At 43.8% G+C, this 21467-nt stretch overlaps 1 protein-coding gene across 3 annotated transcripts in view; it reads left to right on the top strand.

Annotated features, from left to right (window-relative positions):
* MAST3 (microtubule associated serine/threonine kinase 3) overlaps positions 1-21467 on the top strand; it is a 73243-nt gene that overhangs the window by 6528 nt on the left and 45248 nt on the right. For all 3 annotated transcript variants that reach the window (XR_014492899.1, XM_083366080.1, XM_083366081.1), the window contains exon 3: positions 20360-20448. Coding sequence is in view for 2 of the 3 variants with exons in the window: in XM_083366080.1 (XP_083222206.1) it covers positions 20360-20448 (89 nt within the window). In the remaining variant the exon portion in view is untranslated. The remainder of the gene's footprint in view (positions 1-20359; positions 20449-21467) is intronic.

Here is a 21467-nt window from a genome sequence, read left to right as displayed (position 1 = left end):
ATTACTATAGAACACAAATAGCACAAAACATCCAGGTTCCCCTGCTGCAGATAAAGTTTGACTCTGAGAATGGACTGAACTCCAGAAAGATTCACTTGAATGATTTTCTTGTCCCAAACATCCTGAGTGTGGTAGATGCCATGTAGACACAGGTCTTATTAGGTAGGGGGTTATTTTGCAATTTTTGTCTGATGTGGATTCTTTTAGACAGATTCCTGCACACTTTTTTGGTGGCATTTTAGAATAGACTGCTTAGACCTTGATCTTTGTCCCTGTGCGAACCTGCCCCTCTCATGTTATTTAATGACCCTATAAACTGTAGATCAAAATAAGGGAGTCACTTTAGTCATTGTCCCATCTGACACGTAGGTTCTAGGAACGTAGGTGTGCACCTGAAGAGACCCCAGGGAGTATGGTCAGCTTATTGTCAGAGGCTCCTGGACCCTTGTTATCTCTGTGGAGCCCTTTCAAGTGAAAGAGAAATCTCTAAGGAAAGGCATTTTCAGAAATCAAAGCTAAGCACCCAGATCTGTGCTTCTGGCCACTGAACACCCACAAGAAATTCTAAGTTCTTCCATGTACATCTAAAATCAGTGTCATGCCTCTATAGCCCTACAATTTCAGAACTTGCATAAGACTTTGGAAAATAGAGCTGATTCCTATTGACTCTTTTGGAGAAGAAAAAGCAAAGATATTTTTGTACTACAGTGTTTCCTCTGAAGCTGTGCAGCAGGCATTTTCCCATTAGAATTTCCACTTCATCCTATATCCTGTCTGCCTGTCTCTGATAACCAAGGGAGAATGGCAACTTGCCACCATCATGCTCCTCCCTCCCCATTTTTTCAAGTTGCCCTGGAGAGCTGCCTTCTCCAATGGTACCTGATTGAACATTCCCCTTTTTCTTTTCCTTGCCGCAAAAAGGAAATCTGTGTAGGGGAAGAACAAAAGTGGGGGTGAAGTGCTGGCATTAGTTTACTGAAAGAAACATTGGCTGGGTTGATGAATACACTATTGGCAATACTTGCATGATGGTGTCAACCTTGGTGATGTTGGTGGCTGTGTGAAAATGACTTCTCATCTATAGGAGAAAGGTAATTGCAGAGGCAGCTCTGCCATTCTGCAGGAATGGAACAACCCTCTGATAAAAGATTCCCCCAAATTTTCACTACTTGAATTGAGCAAATAAAAAAAATGAGGTTGCTGATTTGTGAATTGTGGTACAAATTGTCTTATGGGATATACTTCCATGTACTCAGGAAGAAAGCAAAGAGTTGATCAACCATAGGCAAGTGTAATGTTTCTCAACCTCAATAACTTTAAGGTGCATGGACTTTAAGTTCCAGAATTCCCCAGCCGGCATGATCTAGTGCAGGGGTCTCCAAACCTGTTTGTGAACTTCAACTCCCATGCTGGCTGAGCAATTCTGGGAGTTGAAGTTAAAGTTGCCAAGTTTGGCAACCCCTGATCTAGTGGGTTTTCATAATAGCATGTTTCCATCCAATGTTAGGTCCTGTACGCTAGAAGACCCTTTGAAAAGCTGACACATGGGTCCCTTGCTAGAATGGAATGAAAGGAGAGTAACATATTTGCATGAATATGAGAGGAAAAAAACGGATGCCAAGCAGTGATACATATAAGCAGAAAGCGATACATCTTTTCAGATCTGCTTGCCTTCACTTGGCCATGTTTGACCACATCAACCTTATATGGGAATTAGGGTTTCACTAATTTTCTGTAATATTCAGCTATGATATCTAGGCGTTAACAGAAATGAGCATACTTCTGGAAGATACAGGTTCAAAGTCTTTTCTTGGTAATTTTTCTAGGTGGCAATAAACATATTGTAGCTCTTGCTCATCATTATGCAGAGGGCAAACATCTCTTACGTAGGCAGAGTTTCAGTATAATTGTTGAAAACCACAATTTACACCCTCCTTTCCAATATCAAACAGCTCACTGCATTAGTTGACTTGCACATCTGACATCACCATGCATTTGTTTATAAAAGATTTGTGGATTCACCGTAACTTAATTTCAGAGAGTGCCTTATCATGTAATGCCATAGAGGTAGCAGGACCTATTTACTCTTCACTATTTCAACGAAACTAAACACAATCTAGCCTGATTAATAATTGGATGAAAGATCACAAGAAAATCACAGAGCTGTTGGCTAATTTAGGGAGCTGAAAAGAAGTTCTGAAGGAAGAAAATTGCAGACCACAGTTCTGTTGCTAAGGAAGCTATAGAGTTATATTGCTTGTGTGGTCGGTAGCTGTTAATACCAGGTATTTTTTATCTTTATTATGATGAAACATTGTCCATAAACATGTAAAAACAGCAGTAAATATCCAAAATGTACAATAAATACAAAGTAGCCATCCAGAACCCAGCATATATCATGATGTATTAAAAGTATACAAAACATGCCTAAAGTTATTGAAATTTTATAGTGCTTTTATGTTTTTCTGTATGCTTCTTATTGTGGTGATCTTAGCCAGGGGTCTTCAAACTTGGCCCTTTTATGTCTTGTGGACTTCAGTTCCCAGAATTCCTCAGCCAGGCACGCTGGCTGAGGAATTCTGGGAGTTGAAGTCCACAAGTCATAAAAGGGCCAAGTTTGGAGATCCCTGGTCTAAGCACTGTAGAGAAAGGATGAAGGAGAATATTTGGTTTTATAAATCAATAAATAAATGGTTGCAGCAGTGATGATGATAATGATGATGTTGTTGTTAGAGAAAATGCCTGGGAAAATTTAGAAAATCCTCTATCTGGAGCCAAAAGGGAAAGGAGTTCCATTGATAGGCTTGTGGTGTTGAAAATGTTTTCTCTCTGAACCAATATTTATCAACTTTGGCAGTTTTAACATGTACGGACTTCAACTCCCAGAATTCCCAGTGATGTTGTCCACACGTCTTAAAGCTGTCAAGGTTGACAAACACTGCTCTGAACAGCCACCCACCTTATCTCTGACGAGGGAGCTCACTGAGAAGTTGGCTTCGTTCTATTAACATAAGAAGTTCCCCATGGATGAAAGCAATTTTTATTCCAGTGTCCTGGTTTCCATAAGGAGGCAATAAGCTTAGAAGACTGCAGGTATGGAATTTATGGGGTCTTCATATGTTTCAGCATGAATGTAACATATCTCACTTGCGCTGCTGTTCATCACCAGATGGAGAAGTAACTTTGGAATAAGTTGCTATAAAATACTTGTGTGTGTGTGCTTTCAAGTCAGTATTGACTCCTGGTGATTAACTGCACAAGTCTTTGCAGTTTTATTGGCAACATTTTGGAAGTGGTTTATCACTGCCTCATTCCTAGGCTTAGAGAAAGTAATCAGTGCAAGGACACCCAGCTGGTTTTGGGCCTAAGATGAGACCAAAACTCACAGTCTCCTGGTTTCTAATCTGATAACTTAACCACTATACCAGGGGTAGGCAACCTTGGTTCTTTTATGACTCGTGGACTTCAACTCCCAGAATTCCTGAGCCAGCTGGCTCAGGAATTCTGGGAGTTGAAGTCCACGAGTCATAAAAGAGCCAAGGTTGTCTACCCCTGCCTATACCAAAACATTAGAACAGTGACCCCCTGGAGAGAGGTTTTCCACGGACTGGGGGTGGTGTGGTTTCACATGCTGCCTGCATCCCATGCCTGTGCAGATGGGGCTTCACTCTTTTGTGTGGCCCAGTTTTTGGCACACCACAGACTGGTGCTGATCCATGGCCCAGGGGATGCGGACACCTGCATTAGACAATTTGTAAAGGCAGGATTATGCTTTGATTTTTTTGGTCCCAGCATTTTTTAGAGATGGGAAAGTTGCTTGTCGAAATCTTGAACAGTGGTGGTAGCTGCATTGTGTTTCAGTGGGCCAAGAATCTCACTCGTTATAAGACACCCTGCAGTATTCCGGTGAGGTGAAACCCATAGACACATACTAGGCTTATGAACTTAGTGTACGCTCTATGTTCATAAGCAATCTACCTCTGAATACCAGTTCATGACAAGAGACTTTCAAAACCTGCTTGTTGCCTTCTTGGAAGTACCTATCAGGGAACTAAATGCTGTGCTACGTAGACCTATAACAAAATAGCAGAATAACAGAGTTGGAAGGGACCTTGGAGGTCTTCTAGTTCAACCGCCTGCTCAGACAAGTGGCTATCCAATCTCTTCTTAAAATCTTCCAGTGTTGAAACACCCACAACTTCTGGAGGCAAGATCTACAGGGGTGTGAAACTCAATTTCATTGAGGGCCGCATCAGCATTGCGGTTGCCCTCAGGGGGCCGGGTGGGTGTGGCCTGGGTGGGTGTGGCCTACTGGGTGGGCGTGGCTAGAGTGTGTATGGCCGACTGGGTGGGCGTGGCCAGCTCTACATCATTCGCATCAAGGGTGCCTATGGGGGCCTGGGCAGGAGTGGGACAGATCTGAGGGTCTCTGGCAGGAGGAGGGTCTCTGGGCCAGGGCCAAGGCAGTGGGGGCCGTCCCCTCACTGTTTCCAGGATGGCTTCACGGGCCACATGAAACTACTTCGCGGGCCGCATCCGGCCCCCGGGCCTTGTGTTTGACATGTCTGATCTACACAGAGTCTGCTCCAGTTGTTCTTTTATTCATCCTTGTTTTCTCCTCTTTATTGAGAAGCACATTGAATATTTGGAGGTAGAGACAAACTATAGGGCAACTGTGCATTATTTGTGCCCTATTTCATAGTACCGTAAAAGCCTTGGCTTTCCACTGCATGAAACTTTTAGAGGGAATGCATCCACCTTGATCTAATCTAGCGGCACCTTTTTCTTTCTTTTATATGAGGTGGAAAGTGATGGAACATCAATGCTTTCCATTCCCTGTGCCTTTTGGCCAGCTTGACAAAGACCTAAGTTATTTTTAAGAGTGCTAGTAAAATGCCATGGAATGGAAGGCCCTAAGATCAACTGCAGTGCAGTGCCCTATCCTAGTAATATAAACAGTACAGCCAATGAGCAACAACATTTCTCTGAGCATCTCTTAGACTGTGAATGAGCCCATCTTGCCTGTTATTTTTCAGAGATGGAAAATAGTGTGTGCTTTGTAAAAAACTGAGATTTTTTTCAGTATAGCTGTTAAGAAGAGAAAATTATGTTGATACTCCTGTAAATCATCTTACCAAACTGTGAAGTCAGTGCAAGAATTAACAAGATAGGAATCCTTACCTCTTCCCATCTTCTCAGTTAAGGCTATCTATTTGTGTCCGTCCATCCATCCATCCATCCATCCATCCATCCATCCCTGGCATACAACAATTGAATAAAACAACAAATATAAAATCTATATTAAAAGATACATATTATAAAAAATGAATATACAAGCTTTCAGCAAAGAGAGGACAATTAGGCTGTAGCCAAATATTTCACAAGGAACAGCTGGTTGTGGCAGTGCAAACTGACTGCCTTGCTGTTTTTCATCCTGTAGTGCACGGGTGTCAAACTTGATTGCATCACGTGACGTATCATGATGTATCGTGACATTTTTTGCCTTTGCAGAGCCAGGGTGGGTGTGGCCTGTACATGATGCATCCAGCCTGTGGGCTGCCAGTTTGATACCCCTGCTATAGTGCTTTGGAAATAATTCTGAAAAAGTACTTTGAAGTATGTGAAGTGCAACTGTAGCCTCTGTCTCTAACTCTTTAAAGCAGCTGCATCTTTCCCTAAAATTGCTTGACCATCTCTGCAACTGTCCTGTGCTCCCAGGAAAAGAACTGTCTACTTTACAATCCCAGACAGGTATTGTGCTTGTGCTCCAAAATGACTTTTGGGATTTGAATCTGGATACTATACAACCCAAACATACAGCACTTAGAGAAGAGCGATGGCCAAATCTTTTTGTAAGAAGAGGTTCAGTTGACTGCTGGCACCATATGCTGCTGAAAGAAAGCATCAAAAGGCAAAATGCCTGAGACAACTATCTTGCTGTTTTTAATCAGGAAATTAGAGCAAACTATTCCCACTTGTCTATGTTTGTCTTCCTTGAAATAATGGTGGTGCCAAACTTCTCAAAGGAAGCCAAATCACGTTGCATCCAAATTCAAACCACAAGAAGGAAATGACAGCAAATGCATTACATTCCAACTGGATTTACATATCATCCTGCCAACTCATAATTTGGTTTATTTGCTTCTGGCTTAATGTGTTATGTGAGCCCAGCTGTTGTGGTTTACAAACGCCTCAGACCCTCTTTTCCAATTCCTTATTTGTACTCTGTTGACTATAGTTTGCCAAAAAACAGCAGCATGGTTTCCCAACCATTTTCAGGCTGGAAAATATATCAAAATTGCACTCTAACCCTGCAGTTTGTTTAACATACTTAAATCAACAATGAAAATTTTTTGTCCCCTCCAGAGGGGAAAAAAATGGAAAGATTGGCCTCATCTCTGTATGGAAATTTTTAACCTATCTACTTGACTTCAATACTGAACATTTATAGTCCTCACATTCAAATGAACTACAGATACTCTCGATCTACAACTATAATTGGGACCAGAACTTCTGTTGCTAGGCAAGGCAGTGGTTAAGTGAGTCATGACCGATTTTCTGACCTTTTTTTTTTACCATGGTTGTCAAGTGAATTAATGCAGCTGTTAAGTGAATCACACATTCATTAAGTAAATCTCATTTCCCCCATTGACTTTGCTTGTTGGAAACAGCTGGAAAGGTCTCAAATGACGATCATATGACTCAGGGACACTGCAACTGTCGTAAATACACAACAGTTGCCTGCTGCCTGAATTTTGATCACGGGACCATGAGAATGCTGCAATAGTCGTAAATGCGAGGATCTATAGTAAGTCACTTGTTTTAGTGCCATTTTGAATAGTTGCTCAAATGAATGATCGTTAAGTCAAGGACTACCTGTATTAAGAATAGTCTGTATTAAGACAAGGTTGCACAACCCTTTTCATGTTCAATAATCCCAGTCAATTGTAGTTCGGTTAAAAAAACCAACATGGCTTAGCATAATGTGTAGTCTGTCAACTTTCATTCCCATCCCCACAAAAGAAGGAAAACTAAACCAGGTGTAGGAGATGACCAGGCTGAGCCCGAGGGAGGGTTCAAACGCACTGACAGATTCAAGGTCCAGCCCACCTTGAACTCCTTTGACTCTTATCTACCACCAATTTGCTTGGACTGTTAGTAGCTCAGATTCTTTTAGAGACATTAAGCTTGCAATAAATCTTTCTACCCATTTGAACTGACTGGATCTTCTGATTTCCCTGATCTTCACAAAATGTAAGGGAGCTGACCCGAGGTTCAAGTCAAATATATATATATATATATATATATATATATATATATATATATATATATATATATATATATATATATATATATATATATATATATGTAAATTGTGGGGGCCCCGGAGCTATGGAACCAATTACCGGTTGAGCTCCGGACAGCGCCCGATCTTCGCTCCTTTCGCCGCGATCTGAAAACATACCTGTTCGAACAAGCCGGCCTGGCCTGAGGGGGGATTGGTGGGGTATTTTACTATTATTTTATTGGGGTTTTATTATGTATCAACTGTTTTTATGGGCATGTATTTAATTACCTTTTAATTTTTGTAACTCTGTGTTTTATTCTTGCCCTGTACACCGCCCTGAGTCCTTCGGGAGAAGGGCGGTATAGAAATATTAATAAATTAAATTAAATTAAATTATTTCTTGTTTCAGCCTAGCCCAAGGCCATCTACAGGCAGTAGCCACAGCAGTGGCAGCTCATATTTGTGTAAATTTTTTGGCTTGCTAACAAAGAATAAAGGGAGACCGATATGATCATTTCAAACTTATTTGTTCTCATCAGTCAGCCATACCCTTCTGAGATTTGAACCTGGGCTGACTGCGTCTTAAGCAGTTGTTTTAACTCCTAGGCCACAGGCTGTCTCTTTGTTAGCTGAGAAGCAAGGGAGATATGTGTTAAATGTTTGTTAAGCATTCAGAATACACTTGCTTGGTCCCAGACATACGTGTGTGTGTGTGTGTGTGTGTGTGTGTGTGTGTGTGTATATATATATATATATATATACACACACACACACACACACACACACACACATATATAAAGTATTTGTTAAGCATTTTAGAATACCTTGCCAGGCCCAAATACGGGCCAAACCTTATTGCCTGTATCAGCCTAACCTAAGGCCATCCACAAGCTGTAGTCGCAACTGTGACAACTCATTATTTGTGTAAATTTTTTTGGATTGCTAACAAAGAATTAAAGGGAGACTGATATGGCCATTTCAAACTCATTTGTTCCCATCAGTCAGCCATGCCTGCTAGCTTGTGGATGGCCTTAGGTTAGGCTGATACAGGCAATAAGGTTTGGCCCGTATTTGGGCCTGGCAAGGTATTCTAAAATACTTAACAAATACTTAACACGTATCTCCCTTGCCTCTCAGCTAGCAAAGCGAGAAAGAGCCTGTGGCTTAGAGGTTAAAACAACTGCCTAATGTGCAACTGGCCCAGGTTCGAATCTCAGAAGGGTATGGCTGACTGATGAGAACAAATGAGTTTGAAATGGCCATATCAGTCTCCCTTTAATTCTTTGTTAGCAATCATATATATGATTGGCACCACCATATGGCACCACCACAAACACGAAGCCGAACAAAAGCAGCACAACTCACCAGCTCAGGTCTAAGGCTGGCAGCTGAGACCAGCCCATCGACTCAAAACACACCCCCACCCAATCAGAGCACACCTCCACCCACAGAACACACCCCCTCTGGCAGTTTAAAAAAGAGGAACAAACAGCCACTACCACATGCTTCTCCCAGAAGCCTGAGGATGATGGATGGGATTCCGTCGAAACGTTGCTCCTACACCTTCAATTCTACGCGGGGAAAAAACCCGAATGACCAAACACACAGATATATACGTATATACATACACACACACACACACACACACACACACCACTCACCGAAGGTGTGGATGGTGCACAACGAACGGTAAATCCACATATTAAAAAGTATATAAAATTGCATTAACGGCAAATATTATATAAATAGAATTACATCTGAAAAGGAACTGAGGAAAAATTATAATAGTAGTTTAGGAGATTACGGAAGCTCCTTTGATTTCTTCTTTAGCTTATGTCAGTATGGAGTGCTGACATTTTCATTAAAAAAAAATTAAAAAGCCAGCTTGTTCCTGGCCACCAAATCCACCACCAGCTAGCTAGTAGCTAAGGAAAGAAATCTAAAGGGAAGGAGCTGGCTGAAGAACCTCCTGAGACCACTGAGGAGGTTTCATCAGCCTTGGCCAGGAAACGAAGACTGACATTTTACTAAAGTAAGGAGATGATTCAACTCCAGTTGGTCCTGTGGCATTTTTGTCAAACCAACCTGTTCTGTTATGTAGCAGCTGTGAAGGGGATAGCAACCACCTGGGCTGCAGGCTCCTTTTTGCATAGTGCTGGTGTTCTGAAAGGCAACCTTGTTGCCATGATCAAGAGAGAGAGAGGAAGAGGAAGTCCACAGGGTGACACATGATTTCGTGCAGGGAGGATGTTGCTGCGTGTGTGCGCTGTGCATTGTCGTCCCCAGCCCAGCCAAGACAGCCCCTGCTGTGGAGAGAGATAGAGAGCCTTCATCCACTTCCAGCTGCCTGTTTGCTATCTCTTTTGACCCTCTGCTGTTGCCCTTGGCTGCTGACCCTCAAGCTGAGAGGGTTAAATCTTTGCCTGTTTGGTGGCTGTTGCGCACAGCAAGGGCAGACAGGATGGGAAGGGATACTGGCCTGGATTCAGATTGGATCGATTGGATCCACCCAAGCTGAAATCCCATTTCCCCCTGCTGAGGTGTACGTTTCTGGAGGACATTAGTTTCTTAAAAAGGTAAAGGTAAAGGTTCCCCCGCACATGTGTGCTAGTCGTTTCCGACTCTAGGGGCCGGTGCTCATCTCCGTTTCAAAGCCGAAGAGCCAGCGCTTGTCCAAGGACGTCTCCGTGGTCATGTGGCTGGCATGACTAGACGCCAAAGGCGCACGGAACGCTGTTACCTTCCCACCGTAGTGGTCCCTATTTTTCTACTTGCATTTTTTACGTGCTTTCGAACTGCTAGGTTGGCAGAAGCTGGGACGAGTAACAGGCGCTCACTCTGCTACGCGGCACTCGGGATTCGACCCGCCAAACTGCCGACCTTCTGATCGACAAGCTCTTAGTTTCTTAAATTTTAGCAAATGCCACTGGCACACTGAATTATATTGCCAACTTATTTCTTTTCCTTTCACAGCCCCTAAGCTTTCCCATCTTAATAATAATAATAATAATAATAATAATAATAATAATAATAATAATAATAATAATAATAATAAGTAGTAGTAGTAGTAGTAGTAGTAGTAGTAGTAGTAGTTGGAAGGGACCTTGGAGGTAATCTAGTCCAACCCCCTGCTCAGGCAGGAAACCTTATACCATTTCAGACAAATGGCTGTCCAGTCTCTTCTTAAAAACTTCCAGTGTTGGAACATTCACCACTTCTGGAGGCAGGTTGTTCCACTGGTTAATTGTTCTAACTGTCAGGAAGTTTCTCCTTAGTTCTAGGTTGCTTCTCTCCTTGACTAGTTTCCATCCGTTGCTTCTTGTCCTGCTTTCAGGTGCTTTGGAGAATAGCTTGACTCCCTCTTCTTTGTGGCAGCCCCTGAGATATTGGAACACTGCTATCATGTCCCCCCTCACGCTTCTCTTCGTTAAACTACACATACCCAATTCCAGCAGCCGTTCCCTATATGTTTTAGCCTCCAGTCCCCCAATCATCTTTGTTGCTCTTCTCTGTACTCTTTCTAGAGTCTCGACATCTTTTTTACATCGTGGTGACCAAAACTGGATGCAGTATTCCAGGTGTGGCCTTACCAAAGCATTGTAAAGTGATATTAGTACTTCACTTGATCTTGATTCTATCCGTCTGTTAATGCAGCCTAGCACTGTGTTGGCTTTTTTGGCAGCTGCAGCACACTGCTGGCTCATATTGAAGTGATTGTCTACTAGGACTCCGAGATCCCTCTCACAGTTACTACTATTGAGCAAGGTGCCCCCTATACTATACCTGTGCATTTGATTTTTCCTGCCTAAATGTAGAAGCTTACTTTTTTCACCATTGAATTTCATTTTGTTAACAAAACAGAATGGCTACAGGTTTGTCCTCTGTTCTTGCTGATGTAGTTTTCCTCCTTGACTTAAGACTTTCATGGAGCCTGTCGCAAGTTAAGGTGCTCATGTGACCCGATCTGATTTTATCCTTTTTTGCAGTTGCCATTAAGTAAACACCACAGTTGTTAAGTGAATGCTGTAGTTATTAAGTGAATGTCACGGTCATTAAGCAAATCAATATATTCTTAAACCAAGCAAAAAAAAACCAGAAATTAGCAAAAATGTTGTGAATCACAGTTACTTGACTGCAAAATGCTGCAAGTGGCTGTAAAGGTGAGCCAGTTGCCAAGTTGCTGAAATGTGATCATGTGACTGCAGGGGTGTGTGCAGCTGTTGGAACTGGGTTGTAAGTAGCTTGGTGTGTGGGGGGGTGTCCATTGCAACATTGAATGGTCACTAAGTGGCCAGTCATAAGTTGAAGAAAACCAGGTTTACTCTCCATTATTTGGTTTGCATTTTTCTTCAGTGTTTTTATCAGTCAATTTTAGTCTTGAATTGGATTGACAGCGGAAAGAGGTCAGACACAACCTAACTCCACACAACTTGCAATTACAAGTACAAGTTCATGATGCGATCATAGTGTTGGCTTAAATAGCTTCAAAAGGAATTGGATCAATAAACAAGAAAGGAGATATCTATTTGTGGCTGTTAGCAATGATGAATAATTGGAATTGAGTAATTGGAATATCCTAGTTCAAAGTATGTCTGTCTGACAAATAATGGAGGGCCAGTGCAATAAAAGGGACTTTGGATTAGCATATCTAATGGGTTTATGTAAGAAGGAGCATGTTATTATTCTCTCCTATTCTGTAAACTAATCCATGTCTGTGTCAATAGCCTGTTTTGTCAGATGGTGTGTTTTCAGCCAGCTGTAAACACTTGACTGATAAACCTGAAACCACCACCACTTAATCTAACCATGTCTACTTCTGCAAGAATATTGAGGTGGGACCTACACTTTACCATACTGAGAATCTTCATTGTTGGGTCAAATTTCCTCAGGACTATCTTAAATAGGAGATTATTATTGAAGATACTAAAGCTTGCAGTACTGATGAGATGATCAGACCTGTTCAGACCTGTTCAAAATGAGCAGAGGGCTACAGCAACTCTCTTAAAGGGAAAAAAGTATAATGATTGTGATGTTTCTAGTTTGGATCTTAGGTAAGGGGAGATAAAGATTAAATAATGCATGGCCTGGAATATGGGATTAATTGAGCATTTTTGCCTACATCTCATATTAAGATCATCCACTACGTTGAATGGTAGATTTGGGACTCCTAACGGGATCTGTTTCTTTGCACAAAATAGAATTAAACTGTAGAACCCTCTGCCATATTGCCAAAGGGTATCCATTTAAATGACTAGAGTAGACAAATTAATCGGGCAGGGTGGTCTGTATGGCAATTAGTTTTGATAGCTGCTTCTTGGCGAGCTGCATTCCTAGAATACCAACTGCCAGGGAGCAACAGTGGGAGAGGGCCGTTACATCTGGCTGGCCTTTAGGTGACCCCCAAATGCTGGAGGCCCAAGCCTGATCAGACAGGACACTTTGTATGTTTCCTTGCCCAGGGAGCCTTGAATTTAAAGTTTGGTTTGGCTGCAGAAGCGTGCTACGGGATTTCAGGCCATTCACATTCTACCCTGGTGTGGAGGAGGGGCAAATCCCTCAGTTAAGGGCTGAGGGTCGTTAATTCAATTCACCACGGAAGACACAAGCTTCTAGCTCTCATAAAGGAGGAGGAGATTCATTCTAGCATCAAAAGGAAACCGTGCAGTGGCCACATCCCCTCTCTTCTCCCCCCCCCCCCCCCCCCCCCCCCCCGCCAAGGAGCCCCATGCTTTTAAGCCAGGGGTCTTCAAACTTGGCCCTTTTATGACTTGTGGACTTCAACTCCCAATTCTGGGAGTTGAAGTCCACAAGTCATAAAAGGGCCAAGTTTGGAGATCCCTGGTCTAAGCACTGTAGAGAAAGGATGAAGGAGAATATTTTGGTTTTATAAATCAATAAATAAATGGTTGCAGCAGTGATGATGATAATGATGATGTTGTTGTTAGAGAAAATGCCTGGGAAAATTTAGAAAATTTAGAGCCCCATGCTTTTAAGCCAGGGGTCTTCAAACTTGGCTGGCTGAGGAATTCTGGGAGTTGAAGTCCACAAGTCATAAAAGGGCCAAGTTTGAAGACCCCTGTTTTAAGCCTTTCCGTTGAGTCCAAGTTAACCCTTCTTTCAAACGGCCCTGCTGGGAGAAGAGGGGCCAGGCGAAAGAAAGGAGGGAAATTGAGCTTTGCAAAGATCGAAAGGGGGCGCTGCAGTATCCCTCCGCCGGCAAGACGGGCGGACCTCGGAGACTTGCGGTGGCGGCGGCGAAGAGAAACCGGTGGGCTGCTGGCTGGGCCGGTAGTTTGTTTCCCATTGACTGGGAGTGACTTGGCCCGGGGCGCGATGTCCGATCTGAGCTGCTGGGAAACTTTGGCGGGCACCCTCTTCCGCCGCTCCGAGAGGTAGGTAGGGAGAGAAAGGGAAGGAGGGAAACGCGCGCAACAATAGCGTTGGTGTTTCTTTCCCCCCTCTTCCCGCCACACACACACACACACACACACAAAGCTTTTGCTTTCCGCGCGCAATTACGCACCGAGCGGAGCTGTCTCGGAGAGGGAAGCAGCCAGACTTTGCAGGACGGTTGTTGTGCGAAGGGGCGGGGGGTGGGTGGGTTGGTTTAAGGGCAGGGGTCTTCAAACTTGGCCCTTTTGTGACTTGTGGACTTCAACTCCCAGAATTCCTCAGCCAGCCAAGCTGGCTGAGGAATTCTGGGAGTTGAAGTCCACAAGTCATAAAAGGGCCAAGTTTGAAGACCCCTGGTTTAGGGACTGGGGAGCAACCTATTAAGCCAGGCTGGTTTGGGTGGGTGGGTGGAAAGCCTTTTCGATCCGCGCCGCTCTTTGGAGAGTTGCCGGGGCAACTTTTCTCTTTCACGGGAGGAACTGGTCAGGAGAGGAACTTCTCTTCCTCCCCTCCCCCCCCCCCGTCCCGCATCTTTTGTTGTTGGGGATGTCCAGATTAGGACATGAGTTGCAGACCATATTCAGCGGCTGTGAGGCAGGCGTGCCTTGGTGTGAATGGCTGGTCCCTAGTCCGGGCCATTTGAGGTCACTTGATCTCATTTGGATATCAGGCAGTGAAAGGAGCCAAGAGATTTAGGATAGAAATCGGGCAATCTGCCTTGTTCCCAATCCTGACTGAAATTTGACCGCCCTGCTCTCAGTCGATTTTGGTGCCATCTACCAGAGTATCTTTCTGACCAGTTCTGCGGATTGGGAGTTGGAAGCACTCTTTTGCATTGATTCTCCTCTTTCCTCCCTGGCAGTCACTGCAGGCTAAGTTGTGGGGCGGGGGTGAGCAGTGTGGACTACCTCAGGGCTCCAATTACTTGTAGCTGCTCATCTAGGTGAAACTGCTGGGTGAGGTCATTTAACAATATAGAGTATGGTACCATCAATATGCCCCTGATACTTAGTTGTCTCCAACCTTGCCCAAGCAGGTGATACTGCTGCAACGTGGACCCAATGCCTACAGCAGGGGTCTTCAAACTTGGCCCTTTTATGACTTGTGGACTTCAACTCCCAGAATTCCTGGAAGTTGAAGTCCACAGGTCATAAAAGGGCCAAGTTTGCAGTGGATGGGGAGGAACCAGTACTAGTCAACCCATCAGGTTTTTGGTCCCCCCCCCTCAAGATCTAGTGATTTGTTATCTCTGACTTGCAATGGCCAGCACTACCCTAGCCAGATTGATGCACAATCTGATGACTCTCCTGGACTTGCAGCTTCAGCTCAAGGAGGCGGGGGGGGGGAGGCAGCCATGGTGGTGGTTTACATATCTGTCTTGCATGCCAAGAGATCTTGTTCATGATCAATCATGCCTTGGTCACTTCCTGCCTAGAGTACTACAATAGACCCTAGATGGGGCTGCTCTTGAAGACCACCTGGAAATTATAACTAGTTCAGAATGCGGCATAGCATGCAGTGTTGGGTGGCCCTTGCTTCACCCATATTACACTGCTGTTTGTGAATTACACTGGTTCCCAGTTGCAATTCAGGGTGCTGTTTTTCACCTTTAAAGTCTGACGTGGCATGGGATAAGATGATCTTTGGAACTCTCTTTCCCTGTCTGCCTATCACGTAAGGCTGAAAATTATGGGTGCATTCCAGTTTTTTCCCCCTTAAATGTTGTCATCTACCAGAACCTAGGAAACCTGCCTCTTCTTCCACAATTCGGTAGGCCCCAACCCTTTTAACTTTCTGGAAGATCCTAAAGATCTTTCCAAACATTGGTATCTTGGTGAGGGTTATTGGAAGCATCAGAGAAGGGTATGTGAGGTGCCAAGTTTCTTTCTTTTATTGCTTTTATTGTTTATTGGTTTTATTGCAGCCATATAAGTTATTAAATAAATAAATGAGGTGGGGCTGTGTGTGTACAAGATATGGCTATTTTCAATACGGTCAACCTGCCAGATCCTTCCTGGATGCCTCCTAGAGAGGCATTATAGCCATACCTACTCAGAGCACCCATTTTAGTACAGTAGTACTTCTGAACCTGGTACATTCATAGCTTTCAGGATCAAAATTTATGTGAATGCTATTTGTCTTAAGTCTTTGGAAGACCTTTAAGACCCATATGGATTCAGGCTTTAAAAAGTTCTGTTCTTCTCAATGCCTTTTCAGCTGCCTCTTAGAACTGTCCAAAAATTGGGCAAAAAGGAGATAGGTCTCCTACAGTAGCATCCTAGTTGCTGAAACTCAGGGATAGAGTGCTTCTAAATATGGAGGTTCTGTGATTTAATTTACCCTTTCAAAGCTATCTGTGGAGTAACTGCATTTCATGGCAGTGAATTGTGCTGCTTGTGGGCAGCGAATTCCATAAATAAATGTTGTGCTGTCTATTCTGAATTGTTTGTCTGTCAGTCTTAAGGTATTTTTTTTTATTGAAAAGTTTTAACATACAATTAAGGTATTATACAGGTAGTCCTTGACTTATGATCGGGTGCTTAGCAACTATTACAACATACCTGAACAAAGGAGTTACAACCCAGTTCTGAAGTTTCAATAGTCCTCCACCCCATTGTCATGTGTCCCCACTTTGGGCACTAAGCAACAAGGCCACATTTTTGGCTGTTTGCAGCTTCATGTGGTCATGTGACTGAATTATATGATGGTTTTGCTAAAAACTGGAAGTTACTTTGATACAATGGTTTTACTTAATGACTGCTGCATTTGTCTTATAATGCTGTGTTCACTTAATGACCACTGCAAAAAAGGTCGTAAACTTGAGTGGGTTACATGACCATTTTGCAACCATCACAATATTCCACTGCAGTGGGCAGATGTCAGGCACTACCTGGCAAATGGAAATAAAATCAGGGATGACTTTATCCATACGATGCATTACTGACTAGGCATCACATGTCTACTTTTGCTAAACAAAAAAAAATGCAAACGCTTTTATATTTTTTTGAGGTCATTTCACTGCTTTAATGGTCTAATGCAGGGGTAGGCAACCTTGGCTCTTTTATGTCTCATGGACTTCAACTCCCTGAGCATGGCTGGCTCAGGAATTCTGGGAGTTGAAGTCCACGAGTCATAAAAGAGCCAAGGTTGCCTACCCCTGGTCTAGTGTCTATACTTTTTTCTTCTTCTCAGGGATATTATATTTTATAATGTTTTATTTCTGCACCCCTATTGTTCATATTAAAGGGACGCGGTGGCTCAGTGGGTTAGGACGCTGAGCTTGTCGATCTGAAGGTCGGCAGTTTGGCGGGTCGAATCCCGAGTGCCACGTAGCAGAGTGAGCGCCTGTTACTCGTCCCAGCTTCTGCCAACCTAGCAGTTCGAAAGCACATAAAAATGCAAGTAGAAAAATAGGGACCACTACGGTGGGAAGGTAACAGCGTTCCGTGCGCCTTTGGCGTCTAGTCATGCCGGCCACATGACCACGGAGATGTCCTCGGACAAGCGCTGGCTCTTCGGCTTTGAAACGGAGATGAGCACCGGCCCCTAGAGTCGGAAACGACTAGCATGCATGTGCGGGGGAACCTTTACCTTTACCTATTGTTCATATCCTTTTCAGTGGAATAGCATCTTTAATAACCACCATGTTTGGAATCATGTCTTTGTGATTAAGGAGGTAGCAACATGCAGGAGGAAAAGTCACCACTTCTTGTTGTCGAAACGTCAGTTCTGGAGAGGGTGGGCAGCTAAGCAGTCTTTTATAAAGCAACCTCAATTCTGCTTGATCTTCCCTCTCAGCTTCACACACACACACACACACACACACACACCCTTGTATCTGAGAATGTTCTTCCCATCTGCAACGTCATCAGTAATCTTCATATCTGTAATCGTCTCTGCGAGATCTGCCAGTTCCTGTTATGTAATTGGTTTAGATGTATCTACATTTCACAAGGGCAGAGCTTGAATGTGGCCAATTTCCAATGCCCGCTGTCAATTTTGCAATGCTGTTTGATTCAGTCCTGAGTTGTTGAGTGATTCCTTCAAGGTTTGGTGTGTGCTTTTCTCTGGACTGACTTAGTGAGCCCAGGTCAGTGTGTGACACAGAAATGATGGACTTTCCCTCCCTAAAATTGCTTTACGGCTGTGGAATGCTGCTCATTGTGGCCCTCAGTATTTAAAGTCATCCTTACTAGAGCTAATGAAAGGGGTTTGTGCAGAAAAAGCCCACTTCTTTCAAATTGGTGCAGGGATCACAGATGCAGTACAGAGGGCAGGCAGACCGGAAACTTGCCTTGGTGTGCTTAGACCAGTATAATCTGGTCTGATTAGCAACAGCTCTGGCAATTCAGCCAGAAAGATTTTTTTACCAGCTGGGCTGGCTTTTAAACATGGACAATGATGAAAATTAAAAACAGCCAAGCTCAGAGAGCACCAAGGACTGCACAGTTCAACCTTGAGCTACAAATATTATCTGCTATTGATGAGAAATAAACCCATAGTTTTTAAAACTCAGATCATTTTCTAGCATGTCTTGTATTTTCAGTTATAACTCCCATTATCCCTTCCCCCCCATCTATCTGTATCTCATGTTTGAACTGTCTCCCCTTTGAAATACTACAGTGGGCTCTCCATGGGGCTACTCTTGAAAAATATCTGGAAGGTTTAGCTAATAACAGAATGTGGCCGTGCAGGCAATCTTCAGCATGTAACAGCTTTGCTGTGCGAGCTGCATTGGGCGCCAGTTTGCGTCTGGGTTCAATTCAAGATATTGATATTGTAACGTCCATTACATTGGTCCATCCCACTTGGTCAGGCAGGAATGATATGTCCAGAACTCAGACTGGTGGGGTCAAGGAACAGGGTCTTCTCTGCCATTGCCTCTGCTCTGTGGAGCATTTCCCCCCCTCCCCGAGGTGAAACAGGTCCCCACTGTCCTGGCCTTCTGGAAGGGGGTGAAAGCTTGGCTCTGTGGGGTTGTTTGGGGAGCAGAGAGGAGCATGCAGTCGGGAGACTGGTTAGTGCCTTGAACACTACCTTTTAATGAATTTTTAACATTGTTTATAATAATCCTTCCCTTTTTAAATCAACAAAATGTAGTCTGATAGGACAGGAGGTTGAGCAAGGTTGAGGGACAGTTTCTTCTTATAAAGTATGTCTAACTAGCTTCTGGGTAAATCTTATCTTCCTATGGCATGCGCTCTGTCACACTTTTACTGTAATCATGAATCAAAATGGGAAGCTAATTTCATAGACACAGAGACTGATGAGTAAGGATGAGTAGGCCTGCATGTATTGTGTGAATTGTGTGTAATATTTTCACAGTATTGACCCAAGTACCTACAGTATGTCATTTAGCCATGTTTAGGTCTTTAGCATGTAGACACATGTCTATATGCTAAAGACCTAAATGTGGCTAAATGACATACTATACTTGGGCCAATACTGTGAAAATAATGGTCCTCTTCTAAAGGAAACGGGTCATGGCTGTCCAGAAACAAGCTAGATTTCATTTAAGAATCATCCAATTAACTAGCAATAATGGGATTGCCCCCTGATCGATTAAAATCATTATAACAATAGTATGATTCCTTCCCATGTATTTTTCTCCTATCAATATATTTACTTGATAGCTAATTTTTTTTGGGGGGGGGGGAGAAAGGTTTTATAGTTATTTTAAATAAAAATAACTAAACCAGTGTTTCTCCAATCAGGCAACTTTAAGATGCGTGGACCTCAGGGGTTTCTTAGGATTTTAAAAAAAGTTAAGATGGTGGCCACAACTGCACAATTAAAAGCCGCCTCCTTTTACTCCTGCATGGTTTAATCGCCTCATCTCTGCTTTTTGTTGTTGCTTTACTTTCCCCTGATGCCTCTGTTTCCTTTTTTCTTCTGGCTATTACACTCACTGCTGGATGGGCGATACGTTCCACATCCAGCTGTGACAGCCTCTATTTACCTCTCTCCCGATGCCCAGCCAATGTCCAGTTGCTGATCCAGGTCAGCAAATCAGCTCTGCCCCGTTGTGCTGTCTTGTTTCCTCCTGGCTGTGCACTCCTAACTTCCTTATTCCCTCATCCTGCCAAGCAGCCTGAAAAGGGATCCCAGGTCATTGTGAATTGTGCCTAGGGCAACAGTGAATCACTTCCTTTCTCAAGTTCAGTGGCTGATGCCTCTGACTGTGACTTTCCATTCCATTCCTGGGGGAAAACGTTTGGCTGATATTTAAGTCCTGGAGGCAGATGTGCTGTCTGCCACTGGTTCCGGGCAATGGCCTGCGTCCGCACACTTCCCATTTAGTTTTCTTTCAACAAATGGAACAGAGACTTACTTCCACCCTGGTGCCAGGATCGTAATCTTTTTATGGAATTCGCTGGAAAAGTGGCTGTTGCATTGGAGTATTTTATCAGTTTGCTTATCGTTATGACAGTGCCCTTTATATCATTGTTTTTTTCAACCTCAGCAACATTAAGATGTGTGGACTCCCAGAATTCCCCAGCCTGCGTGCCTTTAAATTTTCCTTCCATTTGCCATTAGCCTTGGAAATTATGAATATACCATTGACCCCCATTATATTCTGAATTTCTCCTACCCCGGGTGCCCAGAATTCTGGGTGATACTTGTTGCCCATGAAACCTTGTCCCTCGCGTAATATCATCTGTTTTTCTGCTTTTGCAGCTGTCGAAGTAGCAACAGGAAGAGCTTAGTGGTTGGGACTCCTTCGCCTACCCTCTCACGTCCTTTGTCACCCCTCTCTGTGCCAACAGGTAAGAACATGCCAAATTAGGAAAGCTTTCCTTTTGGGGTGAGGACGGACATCCTCAACAAGACATGGGAAACGGTAGGCTGGACTTAGGTCTCTGGTGACAAATATCTTGGTACTGCATTCTAAATTGTGGGAAGAGAATCCTAGTGAAATAGTCTCTTGTATTATTTTAAATATGATGGCCAACATCATGTAGCCTGGGGCCAGGTTATTTGAAGGACCATCTTTTCCCTGTTTATATCTACCCAACCACCAGAGGCGGGAGAGGTCCATCTAGTGTAGGGCTTTTCAACCTTTTCACCCCTTGTACCTCTTTTAGGATATGGCAATATCCAAGTACCACCAGTCGCCTAGCAAGGTGTCAAAAACTTGATGACCGCCCCCCCAAAAAGGAAAAATGTGATGAAGTACAGGTAGTCTTCGACTTACAACAGTTCGCTTGGTGACTGTTCGAAGTTACAGTGGCACTGAAAAAAAAGTGCCCCCCCCAAGCCATAGCTGAGCAAGACACCTACCTGCCCGCCCGGCGGTGCTCTTCCTCCTGTCCGAGGTTTTCATTGTTGTGAGCATTTCTGTTCAGGATTGGTAGCAGGGGTGGGATGGAGTGGGGGGTGTTTGGTTTTTATTCCCCCCATCTGCTGGGTGGTTGCAGCAGGTTTTGGTCACTTCACATGACGCTGGGACACTGTGACCGTCATAAATATGAATCAGTTGCCAAACAACTGAATGTAAATCACAAGACCCTGGAGATGCTGCAACATTCCAGCTGATCGGTGCTTCTTCTGGGCGCTTCTAGCTGGAGCCTGGCACTGATCCTGGCACTTCCACTGAGCCTTGACAGCCCCGAAGAAGTGCTGATCCTGGCGCTTCCGCTGAACCCTGACAGCCCTGCAGCTCCAGCCGTCTCTCGCTCAGGCTTGTGTGGTGCTGCCATTCCCCTCCCCCACTACCACTTTTCTAGGATGGTCACGTACCACCTGCCAGGTGCCAATGTACCACAAGTGGTACCCGTACCACTGG

Source organism: Vipera ursinii, assembly GCF_947247035.1.
Source record: "Vipera ursinii genome assembly, chromosome: 1".
Classification (NCBI taxonomy): Eukaryota; Metazoa; Chordata; class Lepidosauria; order Squamata; family Viperidae; genus Vipera; species Vipera ursinii.
The sequence above is the reverse complement of the archived record's forward strand: the minus strand, read 5'-3'. Positions and strand labels throughout refer to the sequence as shown.